The sequence below is a fragment of the Pteropus alecto genome, unplaced genomic scaffold (assembly GCF_000325575.1).
Source record: "Pteropus alecto unplaced genomic scaffold, ASM32557v1 scaffold20, whole genome shotgun sequence".
In the NCBI taxonomy this organism is placed as follows: Eukaryota; Metazoa; Chordata; class Mammalia; order Chiroptera; family Pteropodidae; genus Pteropus; species Pteropus alecto.
This window is the reverse complement of record NW_006436298.1, coordinates 29,839,097-29,865,538: the sequence shown is the minus strand read 5'-3', so window position 1 is coordinate 29,865,538 and position 26,442 is coordinate 29,839,097. Positions and strand designations below refer to the sequence as shown.

General features: G+C 33.1%; 1 protein-coding gene across 14 annotated transcripts in view; it reads right to left on the bottom strand.

Moving 5' to 3' along the window:
• The window catches only part of PAM (peptidylglycine alpha-amidating monooxygenase), a 143,700-nt gene that overhangs the window by 39,247 nt on the left and 78,011 nt on the right, over positions 1-26,442 (bottom strand). For 7 of the 14 annotated variants that reach the window (XM_006913249.2, XM_015590487.1, XM_006913252.2 and 4 more), the window contains exons 7-14: positions 23,952-24,000; positions 22,553-22,620; positions 21,385-21,465; positions 21,021-21,097; positions 20,586-20,689; positions 14,855-15,048; positions 13,726-13,797; positions 3,232-3,555 (exon numbers count right to left, since the gene is read on the bottom strand). In XM_006913249.2, the coding sequence (XP_006913311.1) occupies positions 3,232-3,555; positions 13,726-13,797; positions 14,855-15,048; positions 20,586-20,689; positions 21,021-21,097; positions 21,385-21,465; positions 22,553-22,620; positions 23,952-24,000 (969 nt within the window). The remainder of the gene's footprint in view (positions 1-3,231; positions 3,556-13,725; positions 13,798-14,854; positions 15,049-20,585; positions 20,690-21,020; positions 21,098-21,384; positions 21,466-22,552; positions 22,621-23,951; positions 24,001-26,442) is intronic. The other 7 variants (XM_006913250.3, XM_006913251.3, XM_015590492.2 and 4 more) reach the window with 3 other exon arrangements.

The window sequence follows — 26,442 nt, the reverse complement described above, 5'->3', positions numbered from 1 at the left end:
TCTTTCCCAGGTGAGGCATGTTCTATCCAACAACAGCCAGAGAACCTATAGTTTAGTCAAGCTGAGTCTGTCCAGGAAGCTTCTCTACCTCCAGTGCTGTTTTCACAATTATTGGAAGGAGAGTTTTCAGAATAGACTCTGAATCTCACCCAAAGTCATGAAGACAAGACCTAAAAAAAAAAATGCTGTTCGTGGATGGTTGCGCTCTTAAGAGACACACTGAAGACACAGTACTTAACCATCTTGTTCTTAGCAATGCTAATAAGGACCTCCTCGGCTCTGACAAACTGGGAGATGTCATTTTATTGTGCTCTTCGTGCAGCTTGGTGCCCATCGATACTCAACTGATAATGAGGTGGAAAACTCAACTTTTAAGGCAGTTGCCAGGGTGTGGAACCAAGTGAAATTCAGATTAACCTGAAGGTCCACAAAATAGTGTTGCTTTCGAAACGTTCAGGTAGTCCTGGGCCTGCCAATACACAGTCAAATCCAAATTTTTGAGCTGATCCAATAATTTCACCTTTGGACCCTCCAATCAGCTGTATGGGATCCATCACCATACTGCAGTTCCAAAATCTGGGCTGGTCAATGAAATCTAAAGCGCTGCTTCTAAAAATGCCACTGTATTAGGCTGTGCTAGTGCCATGCACTGGGGACATCAGAACAGGAAGTTTCTGAGTGGAAGTTTCAGCTTCTGGGCTGGGAGGGTCCAAAACACCAGGGCGGCGTATATGAACTGGACAAGCAAGGTAGCCCCTCTTGGACTGAGCACAACTGTACTGAAGTGTACAGACCTAGAACGTAGACATTAGAATTCATAAAGTCCAAGTTTCAAATTCCGACTCTGTGACCTCATTCAAACAGGTTAACTTCTCTAGGCTTCTGTTTCTGCATTTGAAAATTAATAATCGATGTTAAAGCTACATGAAATGAATGATAACATTAAGCAACACAATAGCCTTACATTTCTGTATTAGTAATACTCTCATGTGAAAAGCTATTTTCTTTGCAGCTAATACAGTCCCTTATAGCATATTAGGCACTGTTAGGGAGACTGTTAATTCCTCTGGACCATTAGGGTCCCATTCTCAGCTTTGCCTGGAATAAAGGAAGGGTATGAGAGAAACAATAGAAGGTTATCTATTAAATTCATTCCCCTTGCTCATACTTTGGGGAATATACATGAATTAGACTACTAATATGTTTTATTAGGGCATTACATGCAAATGACTTTCTACTTTCTTTTTTTGCAGATGAAGGCTTCCTGAGGATAGGTCTTCCTCTGGCTTATACAAAGCAATCAAATACCTTCAGTTAAAGTTAGATATTACATTGTGTTATGGTAAACAGTGAGAGTTGAAAAGAAAAAGACTTAGAAATAGCTTACCTAAATATGAGTTCTGCTATTTTGCACTGAATTTTTAAAAAGTTCTTAAGTCAGTGTAGTGAAAAAACACTAAATCATTTCACAAAGGAAACACATGTACATTTCCTTCCTATAATTAGGATCTGGGCTCTATGCTATTATTCTAGAAAATTCATTGTTTTATTGACTTCATTGATATTCATCTACGTATTTAAAATGAAAAGAAACTTCCTGAACTAGATCCTGGAGAAACATTTTTCTCCTGGGCACTGACATTTTGGCTACCCTGAAAGGTATGAAGAGATTTGGGAAGCAAATGTATTTCGGGTGTTTTAAACACTTCTTTCTTAGAAAAATTAAGTAGGTTTCAGGAATACAATGTCTTAGTCAAACTATAATTTTTACATGACACTTATGATGCCTATAAAAGACCATAATATTATTTCAAATCCAAGAGTAATAAACAAGCACAAGTCATTGAATAAAGCACGCTGTAACTCTAACATTTCACACTTGATATAATTGTATTCTTGCCAAAGAGGTCCTTTTGCCTTTTATATTTCCATGTTGTTTGGGTTACATACAGTTTACTGTCCTTAAACAGAGGTTCAGACAGACACTTCAGTCTGTTTATTAAATAGATAGGGGCTTGATACACTGCTGATTTCTTGGTACCATACTCTTTGTTCTTTGGTAGGATTCCAGACTCTAGATTTTTCATAAGCACCCCAGATTCTGATGTGAGGGGGTCCAGGAACAACCTCTTCAGAAACAGTTTTATTAGGTAAATTTAGAAAGAGTTAGAGCAGAGCTAATGCCGTTTAAATATGAAGAGGTAAAAATCTGGGTTTCAATTAACATCAAATAGAGACCATTAGACCAAACCCAATGAACAACACTTGAAACTTCCATGTGAGCAAGAGGCACTACATGCTAATTTTTTTCGATTATAAATAAAAATCAGCTGGGTGTTGAATAATTTATGGCTTCCTGCAAAGCTGTATTTGAAAACATCAAGCTGGCAGCCTGTGCCATTCCAGCCCACGCATGGACAGCTGCCATGCACAAATATCCGTTACTTTTTTAGAGATTATCTCCACATGCTATATTATCTGGCTTTCCACATTAGCAAGTAACATGAAACACAATCAATAGCACAGAGGCCACAACACAATTAAAGACAAAGATGAGGTATCCATTGCTTGCTGGTACAGAAATCTGAAGGGAATAAGGTATTGTCCTCTAATTATGGGAGTCAACCATGGTTAGAAATAAAGATAAATCTGATAGTTATTCACTTGTTAGAGGTCCCTTCAGAAATAACTATTCAGTTTTCCAATTAAGATAGTAAATGATAACAGACCTTAAGAAATAGAAGTCATATAAATGATTACATTTTCGAAGTCAATTGGATGAGACTGTTTGAAGTATAAGATTCCTTTGAGAGGAATTTAAATACCTTAAAAGAAGATGGTGTATGAACATTTCGTACACTGGGACTTTATAAATCATGTTTTGAATTTTCAGTTTCTTTCCATTGAGAAAAATAGAGAATGCTGATATAATAAGAATTTGTTACCTTGAATTTTATAAGCCACCATCCCCAACATGATCCAAATATTTTGGGGTCTAATTCTGGTTCACCAATTGAATGGAAACTGAATTTATGTAGTATTGGACCAAAACAAAAAGAAATATTCCTCAAAACAATATGATATCCGATTAACTAAATCTGAGTACTACTTTTTCTAATAAGTCCTTTATTGATGAGTTTTTTCACCCATTAATTTTTATTCCCTTCAGATTTTGCTAATGTGGCTTGTAGCATTTCACATTTTATTCTTTAAAAAAAGCCCTAAACGCACCTCCTGTGTGTTCTGGTTCCCAGATGCCTTCACCAGGTAAGGGCTGCTGTAATGAGAAAACTCTGCTCTCTGATGGCCTCAAAGTAGATTGTAGTCTGTGAAATTTGTGAATTCTGTCTCTAACAAGAATAGCATTGCCCCTCTCCTCATGTTCTGCACTCTCTCTCGCATCAGATCGACCAAGATCCTTCTTTTGGACTACGTTTGCAATCTCAGCTACCAGGTCTGACTCTGATTCTGACTTTTCTGTAGGATTATATTTATGCACATGAACAACATCTTCCCTTTCTCCTAGCAGCTTGGAAAGCAGTGAATAGAAATCACCTGTGGAAAAAAGAGAAGAGATAAGGGGTGGAGAGAGGCGATACGATCATATAATTTATAAAATTTTGTGCATTAAAAATAAGTGAAAGAGAGGGCTGCTCTCAAACTTTCAAGCATGGAGGGAAAAAAAGATGATTTTCCAGAAAATGAAAAAATAATATGCTTCATATTTCATTTTATGTTCACCTTATTTCTTTCTGTTATCCCAGGAGCCAACCATACTAGATAACCTCTATTAGCATATTAATAGAAACAAAATAATGCATATGTGATCACATGGCATGTTTCAATAAATGATTTTCACAGTATAGTTGGATTGATTTGGAAGTTAGAGTTCATCAGATTTCTAAAATAAAATATTATCAACAGTACATCAGAAAACAGCTTTACAAGCAAATAAACCCTTAGAAGTTGTCTTTAAAAGCTTTTTAAAGTATAGTTCATAAGAAATTAAATATATATTTTTAAGCAGTTGCTAAAAAATACAAAAAAATCTAACAGATATGAACTTACTTGGCAATTGGAAAAAACAAAGTTTTATTGTTATTTTGTTCACAGTGCCACTGTAAGTAGCTCCAGTTGTTCATTTTAAACAATAAATGAAGAAATTCCAGAAAAATGATTTTGTGAGAAAATACTTTTAAAATTAGTTTCAAACAAAAGAGAAGACTTTAACAAAGTAATATGATTGGAATGACTCATCACTAAAATGTATTTTATACCTTCCTATACTTCCTTCCTATCACTTAGATATGATAATCTAATTCCATGAAAACAAACTTATCCATGAAAACAACCTTATTATAAAATATTATGACATAAAATATGACTACAGAAAGTTCATGAAGCATTTTAATCCTCATATTTACATCTATGGCTTCAAATCCATTTACATCAAGTGTGTGATTGGGAAACATAGGTACGTTCTCAATGGAAACACAAATTTGCTTTCCTAAGTCAAACCCGAAGGTCACCCACAGCTCTTCCTTTTCCTTACCCTATTCTAAGCGCTGCTAATAAAATTGCTACGACTAGGGAGTCCTATTGCTTTTTTAATTACATTTACAACACCATTGGATAACATTTATAAAATCTTTCTTATGATCATTAGGAAATGAAAATAATAACCGGGTTAGCCATGACACATTCCACTAGGGACTATATTATGAAGAGATTGGTGCAAGGGGATATGAAGTCTTTCCAAAATGATGCTAAGAGATCCTGTCATGTGTACAAATAGTCTTGGTTTAATGCTTCAGGGTAGGTTTTTCAATTCTTGCCTGTGAAAGCTGCTTATCCCAGGTGAAATTTTCAATCAGGAAATAATTACCAAGTAATAGGGCCAATATCAGTAAAGTGAAAAAAGCAAATTACAATTCAACCAAATCTGCTAGGCCACACTGGCATTCTGCCTCACAGAAGAGAAATTAATCCCCTACTACTAAATTCTCCTGCCCCATATACTAAATGTAAATAGTTTCACATGCTGTTGTACAATAAACACTTTATATAGAAAGTAAAATACAAAATTATTTAAGGGACAGAGAATCAACATAGTTTTAAAACTTGAATCTGTCATTGGGCTAATATTACTGGTGGAGCACAGGCTTAAAACTATGCATAAAGTCATTTAGGTTTGTCAGTAAAAGTCTAAAAGCTGTGATAAAATGCCATATGCAGAGCACTTGGTTCCTTTGAAATTATTGCAATTATCACTGAGTTAGGAAAGCAAAAATTTAGCAACATAATAGGCTTGGCAGCATCGGCTTTGTGAGAACATAGCTTCAGAACTGCATCTCTATAAGTGCTCATTACATGGGAGAGAGACCACTAGATGGCTGTCTCTTACATTCTTATGCACAAACCAGAAAGGTGTGTATTTTTTTTTCTCTTTTAGTGTATAAAATATATGGAATCCTGAAATGTTAACCATTTTTCTTAGTCATATTAAGATCCTGATTTAGAAAATATATCTAACCTTGAGTATAACGGATGGAACAGAATATAAACAGAGGCAATTTTATGGTCTCTACCCCAATCTCAACTCTCAATATTCTTTTCTTTCTTTCAGTTTAGTTACAGTCACGTTGGATTTTCAATTCCTTGACTAACAACTCTAAGAGAGATGTTGTTTCTTCTTCCTGGGACATTCTCCAGTAATCAACTAGCTCCTCAACTTTCAGATCTTACTTAAGCGTCACTTATATCCAAGATTCCCTGACAATGAAATTAGGGGTCCCTACTGTATGTAACAACAGCACTCTGGTCTTTCCCTGTATTGTTATTGCCCGATGTCTGGTCTGTATTTCACGCTAGTGTTCGAATTCAACTCTGATGCTTAGTAGCTATTCTATGCCTTTAAGTAAGTTACTTAACCTTATAAAGATAATTAAAACTACATTTAAGAATTATGTTATGGATTTAAAGATTGTTAATGTAAAGTGCTCAGCCCACTATATGTCATATAGTAGGTATTTCTAAATTGTACCTATTATAATTACCAATGAAAGACTTGCAATATGAATCTGCTTCAATCTAGTGTTTACTTAAAATCTAAAGAATCAATTCTTATTACATATTCAAGAATTTGAATTATCATAATGGAAAAAAAAATTAAGTTTATAGCCCTCTATTTTCTCAGCAAGTCACTACGGCTGCTGTAGCGATTTGTTCCCTAACTTTGCTAAAGGAGTTTGTATCTGCATTTTCTCTCTCTCTCTCTGACTCTGTGTGTGTGTGTGTGTGTGTGTGTGTGTGTGTGTGTGTGTGTGGTGTCTATTTTTGGAGAAAGAACTCTCTCTCCTCCTGTGTTCTGGATGCCAGCCCTCCCAGCACACCCTAGAGCCTTTCCTATCTGCCTTCTTTTCTTTTCCAATACGGCATCTTTGCCAAAGACTTGACTCACATGCTGGTTTTGTGCTTGAGTGTTTGTGGTGGTGAGGAGAGACCCTCCTCTGACACAGTATGTCTTTCAAGCTTTTCCATCCTCCCTCTTCTTTTAACAAGTTCCAATATGGCTAAAAGAGCTTTCTGTGATAATAGCAATGTTTTACACCTGTGCTGCTCAACACGCTAGCCATTAAGACACATGGGGGCTATTAAGTACTTGTAATGTGGCTAGTGTGACTGAGGAGCTTAATTTTTATTTTTACTTACTTTTAACTAATTTATATTTGAATTTAAATAGCCACTTGTGGCTAGTGTCTACCCTATTGAACAGGGCAGGTCATCCTTCCTCACATCCTCTTCCTTACCTAAATCAAAGGTATCTCTTTCCACTTCTTACTTTATCCCCCATATGACTTCTGAATGAGCTGCTTAAGAGCTCTTCAACAAGTCACTATGGCTGTTGTAGTGATTTGTTCCCTAACTTTGCTGAAGGAGATTGTATCTGTATTTTCTCTTCATCTCGACCTACTGGCGGTATGTACCACTGTTCAAAGTCCCTTCAGAAACTCTCTCCTTATAACATTGTTCTTTCCAGATCTTCTCTGCCTGTCATCTTTGCTTTCTTTTACGCTTCTGCCCAACATATGAAAATACTGATGTTTTCTGAGGTCAATGCCTGGCATACTTTTTCCCCCTGGCTAAGGCCTCTTCCTACTAAGAGATCTTAGCCATTCACAAGGCTTAAGCTGCTACCTCCAGACAAATGAGTCTCAAATCTGGAGCTTTCCTAGTACCAAATTGGTATATACAATTGCCTTCTGAAAATTTCCACTTGGACGTCTGCTTCATAGGAATCTTGAATTCAACATGTCTAAAACTGAGCTCTTAATCTTCTCCCTACACTTTATCTTTTTCACAGTATCTTTCTCAGTGATGAAACTATGTTTTGGGTTAATCAACATAGTGAGTGATATGTACGAAACTGGCCTAAAGAATAGTAGTAACTGGTTTTCTTTGGTTTAAGAAAGTAGAAGAGTTTTCTGTTCTCTTCAGTACTTTTTGCTTACCGCTGACAATATATTTTATATGTATCATCAAATTCTATAAAATGTTCTAAAAATATTTTCGTATATTTAAATTATCTGAGAAGAGACAAGTAGCAAGGGATAAGTGTGATTTTATATATATGTAAAAAAACCTCTCATTTCTTGTCATATTTCCAATGATTAGTACTGTTCCTATTATAGTAGATACTCAATAAATAATTCTGGAATTAATAATAATGTTAAAAAGTCACCCCTACCTCTGCATCAGGAGAGATAAAAATATTTCTTTGATGATTTTAGGCTGCAGTAAGGCTTATTTCTTTCTTTTTCTCACTCAAACTTTGATTCTTGTCTTATGAGATACAGAAATGCTCTAGGTCTTTTAAGTAATTTGGCTGAGTGGGTTTGGTATTTGGAAAACGCAACTGTGGTAGCAGCTAATGTGTAAGGAAAAGGAACACAGCACAGTATAAGGGAATCTAAAACAATATCAATTAAACTCCAAGTTTGTAAGTTGTGTGCCTGCATTAACTCCTTCATGCCTTAATGGGCATTTTTCTATTTAGTAGGGATCACACCCTGTTCCCTGCCACCAGTATGGTTCATTTTCAGTAACAGAAATATGATGAGAGCAAACTAAAATAGATGGAAACAAATATTGGAAAAATTGCCCCATGTGGGTTTTTTTTTTTTTTTTAACAAAATGCTTTAAGATTATCAGATGAAAAAAAAAAGAATCATTACTTTTAGATAGCATAGGATCTTAATTGTGGCAGGCATTTCTATTTTAAAAATGATCAGGAACCTTTTGGTAATCTTTCAGAGTAAAAACTCCCATTTCCCACACAAATTGCTAGTACTTCATTACCTAAAACAAACAGTTCTTGTTACTGCTTATTGCTCTGTGACTTTAATGGTACCAGGAGCGCATGTAGGATGTTGGTCAGCAGATGTGCCGATGTAGCCAAGTAATGTGCTGAATAGCCAAGCTAAAGAGATTACAACCTTGCAACACAACTGATTAATGAGAGGGAATAAAAAATAAAAGCGTTTCTTTACAGATTTTAAGGTTTTGCTTTATGACTCAGTCATAGCTGACTTTCTCTTCTGGTTAAAGTCTATTTTGTTTATTGATTGTTTACTTATTACTAATGCACGACATTTATCCTACTAGCCTTAGAGAAATAAAATACATGGTTATGATAATCAGCTCCAGGATCAAGAATGAAGTGAACTTTGTTTTCCTCTTATAAAACTCATGTGATTGAAAAACAATCAGAAATTGTTTTTAACACATATCTATATGAGAAAGCCCAACCATGTGATAAATGATCATTCACATCTGCCTATTCTGTTATTAGGAAACCAATTCAAAACAGCATCCACTCAGCTTCCTAGGGCCTTGGGGGGTATTTAGAATTGTGTTTGATAGATGAGTTCAATAAATAAAGACTTGTGGGCTGCTCATAAATCATCACAAACAGATAAAGTTTTAGTGATTGGGAATACAAAAAAAATATATATCTTCTTTAAAACAGCAAAGTGGCATTGAGAGTGCTTGGAATTAGCTAAAAAGATGCTACTAAAATCATCTATATTTTATTAGGGAATGAAGAGGGTATCCTATTTTGAACAAAGCAAAGAAATAGAGATTTTAGCTACTAAGCCTAGTCTTTGTTTCCTGCTCTCATAAATGGTTTATTTTAACAAGCTTTTACAGTAAACAACTGTCATTTTGACTTGCAACATTGTTCCCTTGATTCTGCTTATTTGATAAAACATGTTGATGGTAATTCATTTTTGTTAGCATAAAACCACTGTGAAATTATTCTGTTTCACAGAAGGTATCTGAAGACCTTTAACTATCTGGGTTCATGAAGAGTCTTTCCTCTACGAATTGTGTTTTTGTCATATTCTCCCTGCCTTGGGAATATGGTAGCTCATGCTGACCTTTGAGTAGAAAGATTGATTATATGAGGGCACAAAGACTACAATGAGAAGAGTTTGGAGCAAACTAAATAAAACATGTTAAAGGCCCTTTCTGCAGAAAAAGAAATTCTGTCCAGAGCATAATGTACAATAACAAGGACATGCTGGTATTGTAGATTTGGACTTTCAAATCTGCCTTGAGTTTTTTTAAGACATCAAAATGTGAACACAATGGACATAAATTTCAGTACTACATCTATACTTTGAATTTTAAAGGAGAGAGCCACTCAAATTTAGAACTCCTAAACGTAGTTACACAGATTCTTGCTTGCAGCTGGTAAGCCTCTTTGTTTCAGCTCATATTTGTTGCCTAAACAATGTCCATAGAAAGCTCAGGTTGTACCTTTGACACAGTGAACACGTATAGGAAATCATAATACATAAAAAATAAAGAGAACATACAAAACATGCTTTAGTTCCCTAGAAGTGCAAACTATAACATATAAGTGAGAGATGTATGTGTGCGCGAGTCTGCTCTGGAAAATGTCAGCGCCACCATCCTCATTCTGTACAGTCTCCTAGGATTCATTTCCTCCACCCAGAATCACTATCTAATTGGGTTTTATTGTTTAGCTTATTGTACTTATTACATACATAGGTAACTCTTCACTTACAATGTTTATAAAGCTAGTGACATTCAGTTTGTTTTGAATATCCATTAGTGTTGTTCTGTAGGAAGGCAGGCAGGCATAATTAACTCTGATAAGCTCACCCACATCAAATAGGCTATTTTCAAAGCAGGGATATTATGCAGCCATTAAAAATTGTGCTTGCCAATAATTTTTACAGTTAGAGGAAATATTCAAGATATAATACTTTTAAAAAGGATACAAAACTGTGCCCATGTTATGATTTAAATACTGTTAAAATAATGTGCATACATGTGTAATATATATTTCATACACAGATGTATATATATACCCATATTTCTGGGGACTACGTATGACTTTTATTTGCTTCTTCATACGTTTCTGTAATTTCCATACCTTCTATAATGAATATTATTTAAAAAATTAGTCAAGTATTATTTTTTAAAAAACCCTGCAGACTTAATTAAAGCCTCATTAAAATGTTTCCCAGTACTGAATGATCCAGGCAATCTGATAGGTAAAGCTATAATGAGATTCTTCTGGTGTCTCTATGATTACATCTTTTGAGATAGAGTCTGATATACATCAGCCTTAAACCAATTTTTTTCTAGAAGGAGCAGATGTAGACAAAGATACTGCAGAATTTTAGTGTGTTTGTGAGTAAGCACAGGTTGAGCTACATAAATTTGCACAACTCAGATGTCTCTTTCAAACTCTAGTTAATTTCCAATCAAAATTATTATTCTGGCAAATATTAATAGCTAGCAATTTTAGTGATTAGAATTTCAAATAAAATAAACTAGGGTTTGCTTTCAAATAAAAGAGTTTGCTTTCTTTCCATCCATGTTGGAAGTACCTACTACTTCTTTTTTTCAGCCTGTGAAATGAGTATTCTTTCTCTATTTTTTATTACCTTAATAAAGGTTGTCCCTTCTTTCCAATATAACCTTTATTACATATCTTAATGTTTATTCTTCCTATCTCCTTTCCAATGTATTAAGATAAGAAGTGAAAAAAAATTGTATTTTCCCTGTAGAACTATATCTATTATTTAGGCACTGATGGGTACGAGTTTGCCTTTGAGTACATGTACTCTGACATTTTAGGTCTTTTTCTTCCTGCCCCTCAATGGTTCTTTTGCCAGTGGGAGTCCGACATCTTCTGTGTGACCAACAAAGGTACTATTGCTTAGTTTGTGGTTAGGACAACTGAAATACTTCAGGCCTTTTGTTTATTGAGGATTTAAAATATTTAAAGAATCACTACAACCTGGAAGAGTGCTTGGAACATAAATTGTTTTAGCCAGAACACCAAAAAAAGGTAAAGGGTTAAGTTTGAGGGCTTAGTTTAAAAGTTAGCATACATGGCAAAATTTATTTCAATAATTAGAGCTCCCCTATTAGCTATTTGGTCAATTTAACTCCCTAGGGAATGAATACAAATAGACATTTGTGTAAACAAACATCTCTGAGAAGAATGGGATACTCTCAGTAATAAGTAGATTTGCCCTGTGTACTGCAAGGAGATAGATTGAGCTCATTAGTGAATCAAATGGACTATATGTGCAAATATGTATTTGGTATATATCTATATTTCTAATTAAATTCTAGACTGGGGGCCCCCAACAACCAGTCGAATAATACACAGGCTATGCTGGCCATTGAATTGGCTTTTAGTCAGGTATTTGTCTATCTGGGAGGTGACATTCTCATGGACCCACTAATTTCAACATATGAATACCATACCCTACTTTCTTCAGCATGAAAATTGAGTCAGAATATTGCTTTCTTTGTTCTTAATTAAAATTACTTTTCAGCATTGTTATTCATAAGTAGAAGAAAACAGTAACTACAGAAAAACCATTTCATATGTATTCATATAATTCATTTCTAGAATCAATAAAGCTTTGGGTATATTTAAACTTCTTAATGCTATATCTATATCTATATCTATATCTACATCTATATCTATGTCTATATCTATATCTATATCCGTATCTATATAGATATATATACTATTAAACAAAAAAAAGAGTAAATGAATGAACAGTAAAATATGAAAGTGTTTTAAAAGATTTGGTTTGTAGGCATATATGACACTCCCTAAATCCTATTATTTGAAAAGAACAGATTAAATCTAACATTTAATGTTCCTCTTGGGTTTCCAATCTTACAGAAGTTTCAATGTCTTCCTTGATCAACTCAACTAATTTCAGAAGGAAATCACAGTCCATCCTCAGTTTCCACAGGAACTTATTATTTCATAAGATACATCTACTAAATGGTGGTCTCATTCCATACTGTAGCACATATGTCGGTATTTGGAAATGTATTCTAAGACGACACGAATTATTTCAGACATACATTTCAAACAGTATGTACAATGTCAAAATAATTCATTTTAAGTTTGATCAAATTTCAGTACAATTATAGTAAATACTGTTAATACTACTATATTTAGGCTACAATTACTAATTTCCTTACAAATATATACACAGGATTGATAAATTTAGCTATTTTAAATCATATTCAATAGTTTAGTATAATAATTTAGTATAAATTATTTCATATAAAATCATCTCCCTTTTCTGATTTAATGTAAAAATAGAAAGAACTTTGAGCTAAGTTGTGTATTTTTAAAGGCCATTTGTTAGAATGAGATGTCATGGAACACACTTTACATCATTTAAAAACTTTATATTACGCTTCACCCTATACCCCTTTCAAAGTACATTTTTTCCTTTAAAAAAGTCTGGACTCTTTAATTTTGCAAATACTATTAGTGCAAGAGTGATATCTTTGACCCAACAGAATACATTTTGAAGAATTCCAATAGTGGTTTACCATATCCAAAAAGTCAGAAACTTCTAAATGTTGCTAAAAGAAAAATCCCGTTTCATGTACATTTTATGTTGACGGGAGAAGTGTGTTTGCATTAGCATTAAACTAATGTTTTAAAATACATCATATCTAGGCAAAAAATGACTTGATGACATACTCTAACACCTAACACAAACAATCTTCCAAACAACTGGCAATAACCAAGATTTGGGAGAACAATTTTTCAGTGCCAGCACATGCAATATCTGACATACAAGCATCAAGTACTGTTACTTCAAATAAATAGAACAGAGGAAGAATGATGCTTTCTTAACTTATTAGATGGCAACTTAACACACAACTACAAATGAATAGAGCAAGAACCCCTCCTATCTCCTGAAGGCAGAGAAGACTGACTTAAGGAGGCAAGGAATTTAATTCTTAATTTCTTTTTTCTTGAACCTCATATATAGTTAATAAACACACCATAATAAATACATAGACATTTAAATGGTAAAGGTCTTTAGATTTCAAAAGCAGCCCACTAATTATTTCCAATGATTATATTTGCACTATATATAAAAGTTATAATATTAAATAAACTAAAACAAAGACAGAAAATCTAATGGAACTAAATTACACTAATGAATTTTATGTGCAAAACTAAATTGCAACAATTAACCATTTTCTCATGACATGTATTATATAAAAACAACAGTACATAGGGTTGGAGGCTGATAAACAAAGACCTAAAATATCTCAAAAACTTTAAAATTTGGTTGCCTATTTAAATAATAAATATTTTGTAGGCCTAGTTACAGAAGTAAGCATACATACCCTGTTCTAACACTTCTTCTTCTGCTCGTTTTGGCTGCTGGAGTAAAGACATCTTATCTTTGTTCTCTGTTTCTGCAAAGGATAAAAGAAGCTGAGCATAAATCTGCAGTATATATTACATACTTTAAATCATTTATTGGAAATATGCCATCAACATAAAGATATTATTTAGGATCTTATGTTTGATAGAAAAAACAGTAGTAATAATTTATATGGTAGAAGTGCGCTAATTCGCACACACAAAAAACAAAACTATGCCATAACCACCAATTACTAGATTTCTGACTAGATCAACTACTCTCAGTAATATATACATTATACAGAATTTTAAACATGCAATAACAAAACTGCTCATATTGGTTTTTTTAAAAACTGCATTTAGTAATATTTTAAGGCTATTTTAAGATACATTCTATAAACATATTAGGATCTTAATAAACGATCTGATTGCTATGTTAACTTCTTTCATAAATTTCTACTAGAAAGAATAGAATAGAAAGTTGTTCTGGCATTTTAACATTGAACTTACAAAACTGCGTAAAGTTTCAGCATACTTCATTCAATAAAACAAGGTGTGGGTTTTGCAATTTTAAACTAAAGAAATGACAATCAATATGACTGTTTTGCAGATGAACACTAAGTTAAAAAACGATTCTGATAATGAGATTAAAAAGGCCAAGACTCGTAATACTTCATAAATTGAGAATTGTTCTGTGCTTAAAGAGGCCCTTTAAACAGATGATTTAGGGTACGACTAGAGATGATAACCATTTTCACTGGCAAATTATAGCATTCTTTAGAACATGGTATATAAATTCATAAACTGGTTATAGGAGGAATGAAATGGAGAAACTAGAAAACACGAATTAAAGAGAGAAAGATCTACATTATGGAATTGGTCCCCAAACTAATCTCTTGATCACTAATTAAGATTTTTCACTGTTTTGATGGGGCATGTCAGGAGGGAAGGTAGGGCATAAAAGAAGGAAAAAGAAAAGAAGAAATTGGATTACGTGGGCATGTGTGATTCTTTGACAGAAGAAGGATGATTTTAAATATTAGCCAGATAGTCAAGTGAGACATAAAGAAATATAAAATACAAAATCATATGTTACTTTAAATTACACACCAATTTTACCTTTGTGATGTCCATGCATCATAACCATATCAGACTTCACAGGAATTGGAATATTGGCCTCTGGTGGTATGTTTCTGAACATATCCGGAGCTACATTTTGTGTACAGGTCATGAAAGAAACTGCATGCTTGGCTTCCATGTAATACATAATGTATAAGTTGCACATTTCATCACTAGATGTGCCACTGCAGACAAAAAAAAGTAGATGCAACAAATCAGCCACTCACATAAAACACATTTTTAATGAAAGAAAAATACAACCAGTAAATCTGCCAGCAATGGATTCAAAGGTGGAAATACTGTGCATTTATTTTACAGCTTTCATTAAAATCCACCCCCAGCTTTCAACATCAAAAGCACATTGTCAAAGGTGTATTTTCACTTAATGAAGTATCTATTTGCAGTTACTTCATGGATATCACCAAATACTGCAGATACAAATGGCATTGAAGTAGCAATGAGATACTGTCCTTTTTCTTCTAAATCCTTTTTATTTCTTAGTCCTTCTTCCATTTGCTAAAACTCATAGACTGGGCAAAGTACTCTTCTCATGGAAAATCTTAATTATTCACTTAGTAATAGTAAAATTCAGTACACGTCAATGGAAATATCATATATTATTTACGAGTCTTTAAAAATAGCTTTTTCCATTTAACCCTCAGAGTCTGAGATCTTGTTTTAGTTACTGCCTCTTTTCTCATGGTCAGATGAATCAATAATCATGTGTCGATAATAAGACATCATAAATGTATCCCTGTTTTCTGACTTGGCACCTTGGCTTCTGCAGCAGAGAAGAAAAGAGTGCCTCAGGAATGATGTAAAAGGAAATCAGCCCTAATCTCCATTAAAGGCTCAGACCTGAAGGAGATTGTGCTGTACAACAGAATGACTCAATGATAAAAATAGATTTTACAACAGTGGAATGGACATTTCCAAGAAAAAAGTTCCCAATAACAAATAATGCACAATAGTTGATAACATTTTTTTTTGTTTCTCAATTCACATGGGTTACTATGGGTTACTATTTCATTCTCTTCGCTATTATTAGAAAGGAATTATTTAGGTACACCTTCACAAAACTTACATATATCAAGGTAATTTGCACAAAGGAACATTTCCTTTTTGGTATAATTCTGACAATTTTTAGCAAGCCTATACCAAAAACAAAACAACAACAACAACAAAAAACCCCAAAAAACAAAAAACCAAGCCATGAAGTGGACTATTCGCTGTACAGAAATACGTCAGTGTTGATTTTTCCAGCATTGTCATGCAGCACTCACTTTCTCTCCATAGCAACAGTAATGACATCAGCAAGAGAAGGAACAAAATAAAAACCTTTTCCAAATAGGGATATGGTTTCTCTCAGCTCTGAAAATGTAGAGCCCCTGAGAGAACATAGGAATGAGCCCCTGCCATGAAAAGCTCTGTTTATGCGTAAAAATCATCTGCCTTCTCATTCTCTGAATCTGATGTCTGTCAGTGTGATTGTCTCTCCCATGAAATATATACAAGCAAATGTTGAAGTGTAATCCCAAACAAACACTTGTTCAATACACATATATTTAGGTGTCAAAACGCCATTCCTAAGAATTACGTTTTAAGTCTTGGAGTTGGTCAGAAAATTACATGCTATAAAAGGAATGGCCAGTGCCAAAGTAGTAGCCTCCCATCGTATTATCCTCCCTCCTCTTGTTCAAAATGAGGAAAAAAGTACAGATCAAAAGAGAGAGAAATGAGGGAAAAGGAATTTAAATTTAAAGGAATTATGGCTCTAGTTTAGGAAACCTTGAATCATTTAGCAAAGAGGGAAAGCAAAATAATATAAGCTTCTTAAATTAATGAAAGGAAAAAATTAATAAATTTATATAATAAAATGAAACTTGCAACTAATCTATGAACAGATACGTATATATTTTGTCTGTTTGGGAACATCAGGACTATGTTTACTCTAAACATGTGATTTATTGGGACAGCCTAATCAACTCACCAAAGTAGTTCATTTAAGGTACTGGTTCTATGATACAAAATTGAGCTGATCAAATAATTTGAGAATCTTTGCTATCACGAAGAAAATTTCATTAGAGAGTTGAAGAAAAAAAGTCATTTTATTCCTTTCCATCTGTAATTAAACTTGTAGTCAAGGTAACTCTGAGCTCCTAGACAGAGAACTATCATATCTTAAACACGTTAGGACTCAAATCTTCCTTAATCTCAAAACCCAGCTTGCCTATTTTCACATTCATCTTTCACTCAAACAAAACAAAACAAAACAAAACAAAACAAAATAACTTGACTTTAGCCAGACAAACTTTCAATTTTATCTGATTTATTTTTCCGTCTATCTCTCGATATATCTATAGATGTATCCAAACTTTCAGTATTTTACCTATCTATCTATCTATCTATCTATCTATCTATCTATCTATCTATTATCTATCATCTATCTAATGGATCCATCCATCCATCCATCCATGTTCTATGAGGGTTTTTATTAAAATGAACTATTTCATATTATAAAGATACATAATAGAAACAAGAATGTACCAAGTATTCTGAAATGTATCATTTAAAAAAACCCAAATATTGTACATCGTGACTATGTTTCAGACAGTGGTACTCTGACTTTGAAGATTCCCTCACCCCAGCCTCTGTCCCTTATTTTCAAGCCTCAATAGATATGAGGCCTGAAAATAACCAATGATGGTTAAAACTAATTCTGGAAAGAAATATGAAAACTTTAAAGAAGTTATTTTATAAAATTTTTAATTGACTCAGGAGAGTTCATGGTGCTTTTGAACTTATAATTAAGCAGTTATTGATCACATAACTTAATCTTTGCATATAATACATTTTTAAATGTTGAGTAAAGTGCTGTGCTTAGAATCTATGAATATTCATTAGACATTCTTATATGTACACGAAATAACTCGTTCCAAATGAACAATACGACTGACAAAATTGACCAAATAGGTAAATATTATCTACCAACTCTCGATAATTAATTTAAAATTTTAGCATATATAGCATACTTAATTAGCTTAATCAGCTGACTTAAATTCTGTTTTGTTTGTTTAAAGTTGACTAAACATTTAAAATAAATTTAGATAAGTGTCATGTTGAATGTAAAATATGTAATGCAGTCAGGAACAAAATATTGCTTCTTCATAGATTAATCAATACTATGTTGTCAGTATAAACATTGGTATAATTTTATCTAAGATATATTATTCATATTTACTATTAATTTCCTATAAATTAATATATTAAAGAAAAAGTATTAAAGAAATATAATATGTCTGGATAAAAAATGTTACCATTAAGTACATTTATTAATATGTTTTGTCTTAAATACATCTATTTTATAATGGCTGTATTTTAAGATGAATCTCTGGCATCGGAAAATCAGTCCCTAATTTTTAAAGTGCTTTTTATTAGTTAACTACTTTATTAGTTCTATCCAAGTGAAGTTTTCTTCAGTCCTAAACTTTCCAGTTTAATACAGAGATTAGCTTGGATTGGATAGAAGAATCACTCTGAAAATCTTCCTAGTAGGCCACCGATGGTACCATTTTCCTGTAAAACCTAATTTCCAGGTGGCTGCAGCATAAGAAAGTCAAAAACTTAAAACTGACAGTTCTCCCAGTTCTCTATGCTGCCCCCGTAGCACCTTTGGATTCGTGGGATTTATATCTAAGTCAGCTTCATGCGCAGGGCTCTAACCCATGCTCAGTAGGAACGTGCATTTGTGTACATGCGTTGAAGAATAGGTGGGAAGGGAGAAGAGGGAGAAGATTCACATAGTATCATTTAATTTAATAGACATCATAAAATACTAGTTTTTTTTTTTAATGGTTACATTCTTAACTGTGATTCTATAGTACCATATGGAAGTGGTATCCATTACTTTACAAAGCAAAGATGCACTGCCGCTTTGTAAAACTAAAAAGCATATTAAGTGCTATAGAAATGTTAGACATTGTTATGAGAACTTTTACTTATATTTAAATTTATTCAGACTTGTCTTGTTAGTTTATCATTCCACTGGAAGAAAATTGCTTCTGTAATATAAATTAAATATTTAGGTTATGTACTTACCCGATAACTTAATCTCCTCTAATTTCTGTTTCATTTGTACTATAAAATAACATTTCCTTTAGCCCATATAAGATTTACAAAAAATTGGTTAGTATGGTCATTTTAGGGTATTATTTTAAAGCAAAATGCATTTTAAAAATGACTTAGAATTATTCTGAACTCATAAAACTGAAAGAGGCTTCTCTTTCTGCTACTAGCACAAGTCATTAATCTCTATGGTTGGTATTGCCTCACAGAGGATACTGAAATGATAGAATCTGACCAAAGTTTCAAGCCCCCCCGCCCAAATTATAAAGGGCCTTCTAAGCAAAAATTCTACTTATTCCACACATAAAATTGTAAACTGACACACAGAATGTGTTGAAAGGTATTTTTTTTTTACTATTTTGTTTACCTATTACAAAAGTTAATAAAATAATCGATGTCATTTAAGTACAGTTCCTGGGGCTCTACACTAACATATATCGGAGAACAGCTGATCAGTACCCTCTGAATCACGTATTATTTCACGTATTTAAAGAATGTTAAGAAGTGAACTGTCAGACTCTTTCCTACAAATCGCTGTCCCCAAGTCTCTTTCCTAAATTTATCAAACTTATCCCAAAGCAAAGGTGTTAGAAGCTTCTTGTTTAATAAAGATTAGTAACTTTTAAAATCTGTTCTATCTTTAGCCTTAAAAATTGATGCTCATTAATATACAAACCCTTTTAGAGTAACATAAAAAATCCTATTTCAGCATCTCATATGCCTTTTCTTTTTTCTTTTACCTGCATCAGGACCTTTTCGTTTCCCCCTGACAACTAACACTTAGTGTTGTCATCACTAAGAATCATCTTCAGTGCATTTAATGCATCTTTTCAGATGCCTACTTTCTTTAACTTCTCTTTGATCGAAAGATAAATTGTTTAAAATTCCAGCTTCCAGGTGGCATCAGTAAATATTTATAACCTAGTTTAACATGAAAAAGAGGCTCGTTGGTTCTTTCCTAATAGCAACAAAAAAATGATAAGGGGCTTTCTATTTCACTTTTAATTTAGGCAAACCTTTTTTGAAAGAGTTCACAGTGCTTTGAAAATTTTACTTAGTGTTATTAAATATTCCAAAGAGGCTAGGTATTCTGAAAATTATTTAAAAGTCTAACATTCTATATTGCAAAGTGCTGCATATTATTCTCACTTGGTAGACTTAACAACTAGAAAACACTGACTAAATAGGTAGAAAAAAATCATAGTTCTGCGTAATTACTGTGTACTCCCAAATGTGGAGCCCATACAGTTGTCTAAGTTTGAACACAGGGTAAAGGACATGAGGGAAAAAAATCTTCATAATCATTATATTTTTCATTATTAAGATGAATCTGAGGAAGTAATATATACTTTTTTCATAAATGTAGAAGGATGATATTGACGTCTCAGATAAGCAGGAAAGAAGCATGAAAAAATAAGCACGTTTTATAATTTATCCAAATCAATCAGTTTTAAAATGATAAATGCTATAGTTTGTTATAGTTGTTCGTGACAGGAAAAAAATGTGCAATTTAATCGTGATGATAACTATTACCTATAATTAATTACGCCTCCTTCCTCAAAAATCTTTTTAAATAGTGAAATTTATGGAATCTTACCCAATGCGTGTGGCTTCTGTCCTTCCTTCACCAGTGAATACACATCTTGCTGCCAATATGTCACCAAAACTAACATCTACTGGGTATTCTACAGGGTAGAAAGCCTGCCAAGAAGACGAACACCAAGATTAATTAAAATTACCAATAAAACCCAGAATCACATACTTTGATAACGTGAGGCCTGGACCACCCAAGGTTGAAAGGAGGAAGACACACACCACCACCACCATATTTAGTAATATTAAGATAACTGACAAGGAAACCACCAAGTTGGAAGTTGTAAAAAAGAAGGTTATACACAGCTTAGATAATACAGTAAATATAGATTTAGAAATGTTTAGATTCTAGAGAAATTCACAAGGGTTACATGAGGGTTTTTAAAATTACTATCTGATGATTAATATTTTTTTCTCTCAAAATTAAGATTCTATACACCTGTGGCAGCTGGGGGCTCTGGCGTCCAATCAGTGTCCACTGCCCATTTCTCACTCTGTATCCACTTACTACCTTACCTGTAATGAACACAAATTATAATCATATAATAAGGTATTAGAAAAATAAAATGCACTATTTACTTTTCTATTTCAAAATAAAATCTGAATCTTTTCAAAACCCTAAATGCTAGGTATTTTAATGAAAATTATATGATGAAAAAACATAACAGAATTTCAAAGTATTGAGCAAAATCTCTTTCACTGAAACAGATTTAATGTCAAACATAAATTACATTTTACATTTTTAGCATTAGCAAGAACAATGGTAAATATTTACAATTTAACATGTAGTTTAAAGTTCTTACCTAAATGATGAGTGTGAACTCTATAGGCAAAGACATGCATTGGATACTTTTTATAATGACATGAAATGTCAGAATTCACCACTGTTAGAAATGAAAACACAGAAAAAAGTCACTGTTCAACTAAAACATAACATTATCCTTATCTAAAAGTATGTATAAGGTATTCACAATCTCCTAGGCATGGGGGTTTCTTATGAAGTAAACACGCACTCACATACTCGGCAGATGGTAAGCACTATGCCAGCCACTTTACTAATACAAGTTAAGGTCCCCTTGCCCTCACATTTTATTTCATTCATAAACAAAATGACTAGGGCCCAATCAAAATACCCTCTCAGTGAAAACATTGGCTTAATTTGTCATGAAATTTATACAGTTGAAAAAAGCTTTAAAGTTGTTTTTATTTTTAAAACAGAAGGATTTTTGAAAAAATGAGAGCAAACACCTAATATAAACTAGATTCACAGTTTCTGTTGAGAAGGGATCATTTTATATACTTTTCCTACCTTATAGTTCTAATATATAGTAGGTATTCAATAAAAGTCTTTTATAATAAGTGAATGAACAGTTACAATGAGACCATACTTATCATTAACTTTAAAAAATTCCCAATAAAAAAGAATGAAAAATATTTAATATGGCACTTTCATTAGACAATGATAAATAATATTATATTTATTCCAATAGCTTTTTGTAAGTTTAGGAGAATCAGCTATTATTACCATATTTTATAAATGGGGAAATAAACCCAGTATACCTAAGTTCAAAGATTGAGTCCATGTTGGATTTGCTAGCTTCTTGATTTTGAACCTGATATTCTCTGCTACTAGTAGTTTATGACACAGTGTTATGAAGTTTGTCTTTGGCATCTAAAGAATAGATGATTAATTTGTAAAATGTTCAAAGCTTTATTCTTTAATTTATATAAACCACTACTTATCCATGGGCCTCAATTCTTAGCATGTCAATAAAAAAATGGAAAATAATAAACTACAGGCTTGAAATAATATAAAAATCTATTTTAAATGCAAGGATAATAAAGAATTGGTTTATTTTTCAGGGACTCAAAAATATTGGTCATTTCAAAAGTTTATAAAAAAAAATACTGCAAATCCATTTGTAGATTAGGTAATGAGGTAATAGGAAATACTAAAAGATCACTACTTACCTTTCTCTCCTGCTGGTATAACAGTATCAACAGACATCATAAGGTACATGCCAGCAATTAAAGGCTGTCTGCAGAAAACAGTAATATTTATCTCAATTTTTTGAAAAATCAAAACTATTGCTTTGGAAAAATAAGATATTCTCCAATACATTGGTCTATCAAATATGATTCATGTGAAAATTATAACAAAATAATAAGGAAAAAAGGTAGAATATATTTTTTTTCTTAAAAATAATTTATTTTGGGGGGCAAATAGCTAAATACACATTTTTATGGAATGGTGAATGTAGAAAACAGTATCTAAATGGCTCTTGTGATGGTTAATTGTATGTGTCAGCTTGGCTAGGCTATAGTGCCACTTGTTTGGTCAAATAATAGTTTAAATGTTTCCGTGAAGGTATTTTTTAGATATAATTAATACTTAAATCATAGACTTTGAGTAAAGTAGATTACTGTCCATAATGTGGGTGGGTCTCTTAAGAGAAAAGACTTAAGTGCCCTGAAGAGGAAGGAATTCCGCCTCCAGACTGCCTTTGGACCCAAGACTGCACTGCAGACTCCTGCCAGCATTTCCAGCCTGCCAGCCTGTCTTTCAGATTTCAGACTTGCCAGCCCCCACAATCCTGTGAGCCAATTCCTTAGAGTAAATCTCAGCACCCACCCCCTCTCTCTCTCATGCATATGTATATGTGTAAACATTCTACCAGTCCATTTTCTCTGGAGAACCCTGACTAATATAGCTCCCAGTAATTCCTAGCTCTGACATTCATGACCTTGTCTAATTCTCTTCCCTTGAGTATAGGTTGGACCTAGTAACTGGATCTGGGAATTTGTTATTTCTAACAGAATATAGCAAAATGGTTTCATTTTTTTTTTTTTTCCCATAGGAGTATGAAAATTTGTGGCAATGATTTTCTTCACCTATCGGACATATATTATTTAGTAACTCCTGAGATTAGACTACAAAAAAGACTTTGGCTTCCATCTTACACCCCACCCCCTTTCTTGCATCCTCCCCTAACAGCTGCAACAGAAGCCAGGTGCCATGTTGTGAGCTGCCCTGTTTAGAGCCCACATAGCCAGGAAATGAGGGAGTCGTCTAGCCAACAGCCAGAGAGGAACTGAATCCTGTCGGTGGCCATGTGAGTGATCTTGGAAGTGGCTCTTCCCCGGTCGAGCCCCCAGATGACTGAAACTTTGGCCAAAATTGAGAACACCAGCCACAGCACCCATCTAAGTTGTGCCGATTCCTAATCCAAAGGAGACAATCAGTATTTGTTGTTTTAAACTACTAAGTTTAGATTAATTTGTTATACAACAATAGATGACTAATATATTTCACACTTTTAAGTTCTCAAAAATCTTAAGGTTGCCATTCAGGAAAACCGGAAGTACTTACGGCAGGTGTGTGAGGTGTAAAGACACACCAGAACAATCCTTGTGATTATCTGAAAAACACACGCACATATACACAATACACATCTTATATGTAAAAAGATGAAAAATGGATTTCAAAATAATAAATTTTAAATGATTATAACTCAGCACTAAAAAAAACCCTCTGTATTTCATTTGTATGGTTCTTTATAATTTACGGAGTACTTTTATACTTATAAATTCATTTAATCTCCAATGTATCACAACTTCAACAACAAAACTATCATTTCATGCAGTTTTTTTCTTGATTTATCATACTGACCAGTTATCTGTTTTCCTGTAGGCATATTAGACACTAGTTAAAATCTCACAGAAGAAATTGTTGCTACTCTCTATGCATTTTCTATATTGTTGAAACATCCAGAAAAGTTGACAAACAAAATGATTCCATGAGATCCAAACAGCTAGCTTTTCTACTTTTCGAAAACTGAAGGAGTTCATTATTTGGGATTTCAAGGTATGGCCATTTTTAGAGTCTGTAATGTCTCAGATTTATGTATAGACATAACCTTGTTTATTTTCTAAGTCTCGCTCACTCCTACTTTCTGAATAGAAACCTGATGCTCATTCTGTTCCCATCCTAACTTCAGTGGCAAGCCTCTGAGTATTTCTATCTGCCAAAGACACTTCAGAGACCTCTTACAAATGCTCTCTCTTCTTTCTTTTTTTGCCTTCCCCAAGTAGAAGGTAAAAATTCAAGTTATTCCTCCAAATTCTCATCTCTGTTGAACTTGCTGATTTCTCACCATAAAGACTCATACTTACTCATTTCTTCTATTTCTGTATATTTTAAATTCTTTCTACTTTGCATTTTATTCTAATTATAAAACTTCGAATCTCAAATTTGAGAGCGAGTTTTAATAGAAATAAATATTGCATGTGTATGTGTAAGATTGATAGATTTACACAAAAATTAAGAAGCGAAGTGCGCTAATAAATAATAGCGAATGGAATTATTTTTTTAAGGAAATTTTTTTTTAGCTCTAATTCTCGTGAGAAAAGCAAAGGTAACTTCATATAGAAATATATAACAGGTATCTTATCTAACAAAATATGCATTTTTATTTACTATGAAGTTTAGAAAGTATAACAAATCATATTTAATACTTTGCTAATAAAACAAAGGAAATTTCCCTGTATAATACAGTATTGAGCTTTATTTAAACAAAGGTTTACAGAAATAAATTCAATGATAAAAATTTTATATTTAATCAGCTGAGTTTTTTTGTTTGCTTTTGTCATTTTACAAAGGGATCTCTATCTAATCCCCTAAATCAATTTCAATGAGGTGTTATTTTCATAATAATTTCAGTGAGTTCTTTTTTTTAAATTTCAAATGAGTTTTAAAGAGATGGGAGAAAGTAATAATAATAACCACAGTTTTATCTTAATTTTTGTCTATGCTTTTAAATACAGATAGTTGAATATTATTTTAAAATTAATTTTTAAAAATTTTATTTTTGAGAACAAAGTTTTCTAAATGTACTGCATGAGATTCAGTAAATACGCCTAGTCTGTAGTACTTTCAAAATGACTTCACCCAGAATTATGTAAATATCTCTATTGATCAAAAAAAGAATGGTGGAAAGTATAACATTCATTCATACCAAATGAATTCTAAACTCCAGAGACTCACCTAATTAGCTTAATTGATTTTAGGAAATATTTCCCATATGTATAAAAAACATCATACCTATCTAAAAAGGTTATTCTGAGAAAAGGATAATCTTCCATCCATTCGATTAATATTTATTGAACAATTGTGATAATCAGGCACTGTTCTATATGCTGTGGATACAGTAAAAATATATACATTCAAATATCCTGCTTTCATGGTGCTTATGCTCTAATGGGAAACTAGGTAGGAGAGACAGAGAAAAACAAAACACCAAATATATAATCAAGTTAATGTCACACAGTGAACTCAATGGGATAAGTGATAATAGGTAGCTGTTTTATCTACTGTGGTCCAGGAAGGATGAAGTGGCCATGAAGCTGGAGATTGTCCATGCCATGAAGAGTGTGTTAAGAATCTGGCTTTTATTCTCTGTCTGTAAAGAAGCCATTGGAAGATTTTAAGAATTGGAGCAACGGGATTCTGCAATGTGCTCACCTAGCACACTACCTGGCACTTACTGATTACTTATTAATTACTGTATGTCGGGTTTTATAATTTTTTATTTTAAGTAACTATATCAGGAGAGAGTATTTTTTCCCTCATACCATGTCCATCCAAGCAAAAGGGTCAATGTGCAATGAAAATTGTCTCGGTTTTACATTATATCTTTGCACTGAAAGAATCAAATTAATCACATTTTGATATTCACCTTGGTTGATATTCTTTACCATGACTTGAAAAAATTAAATGACAAAATTAATAAATAAATTAACACATTTCAGGAACTATTAAAGAAGTTTATCATTAAAGCTGAACTGTGTCACCGTTAAAAGAA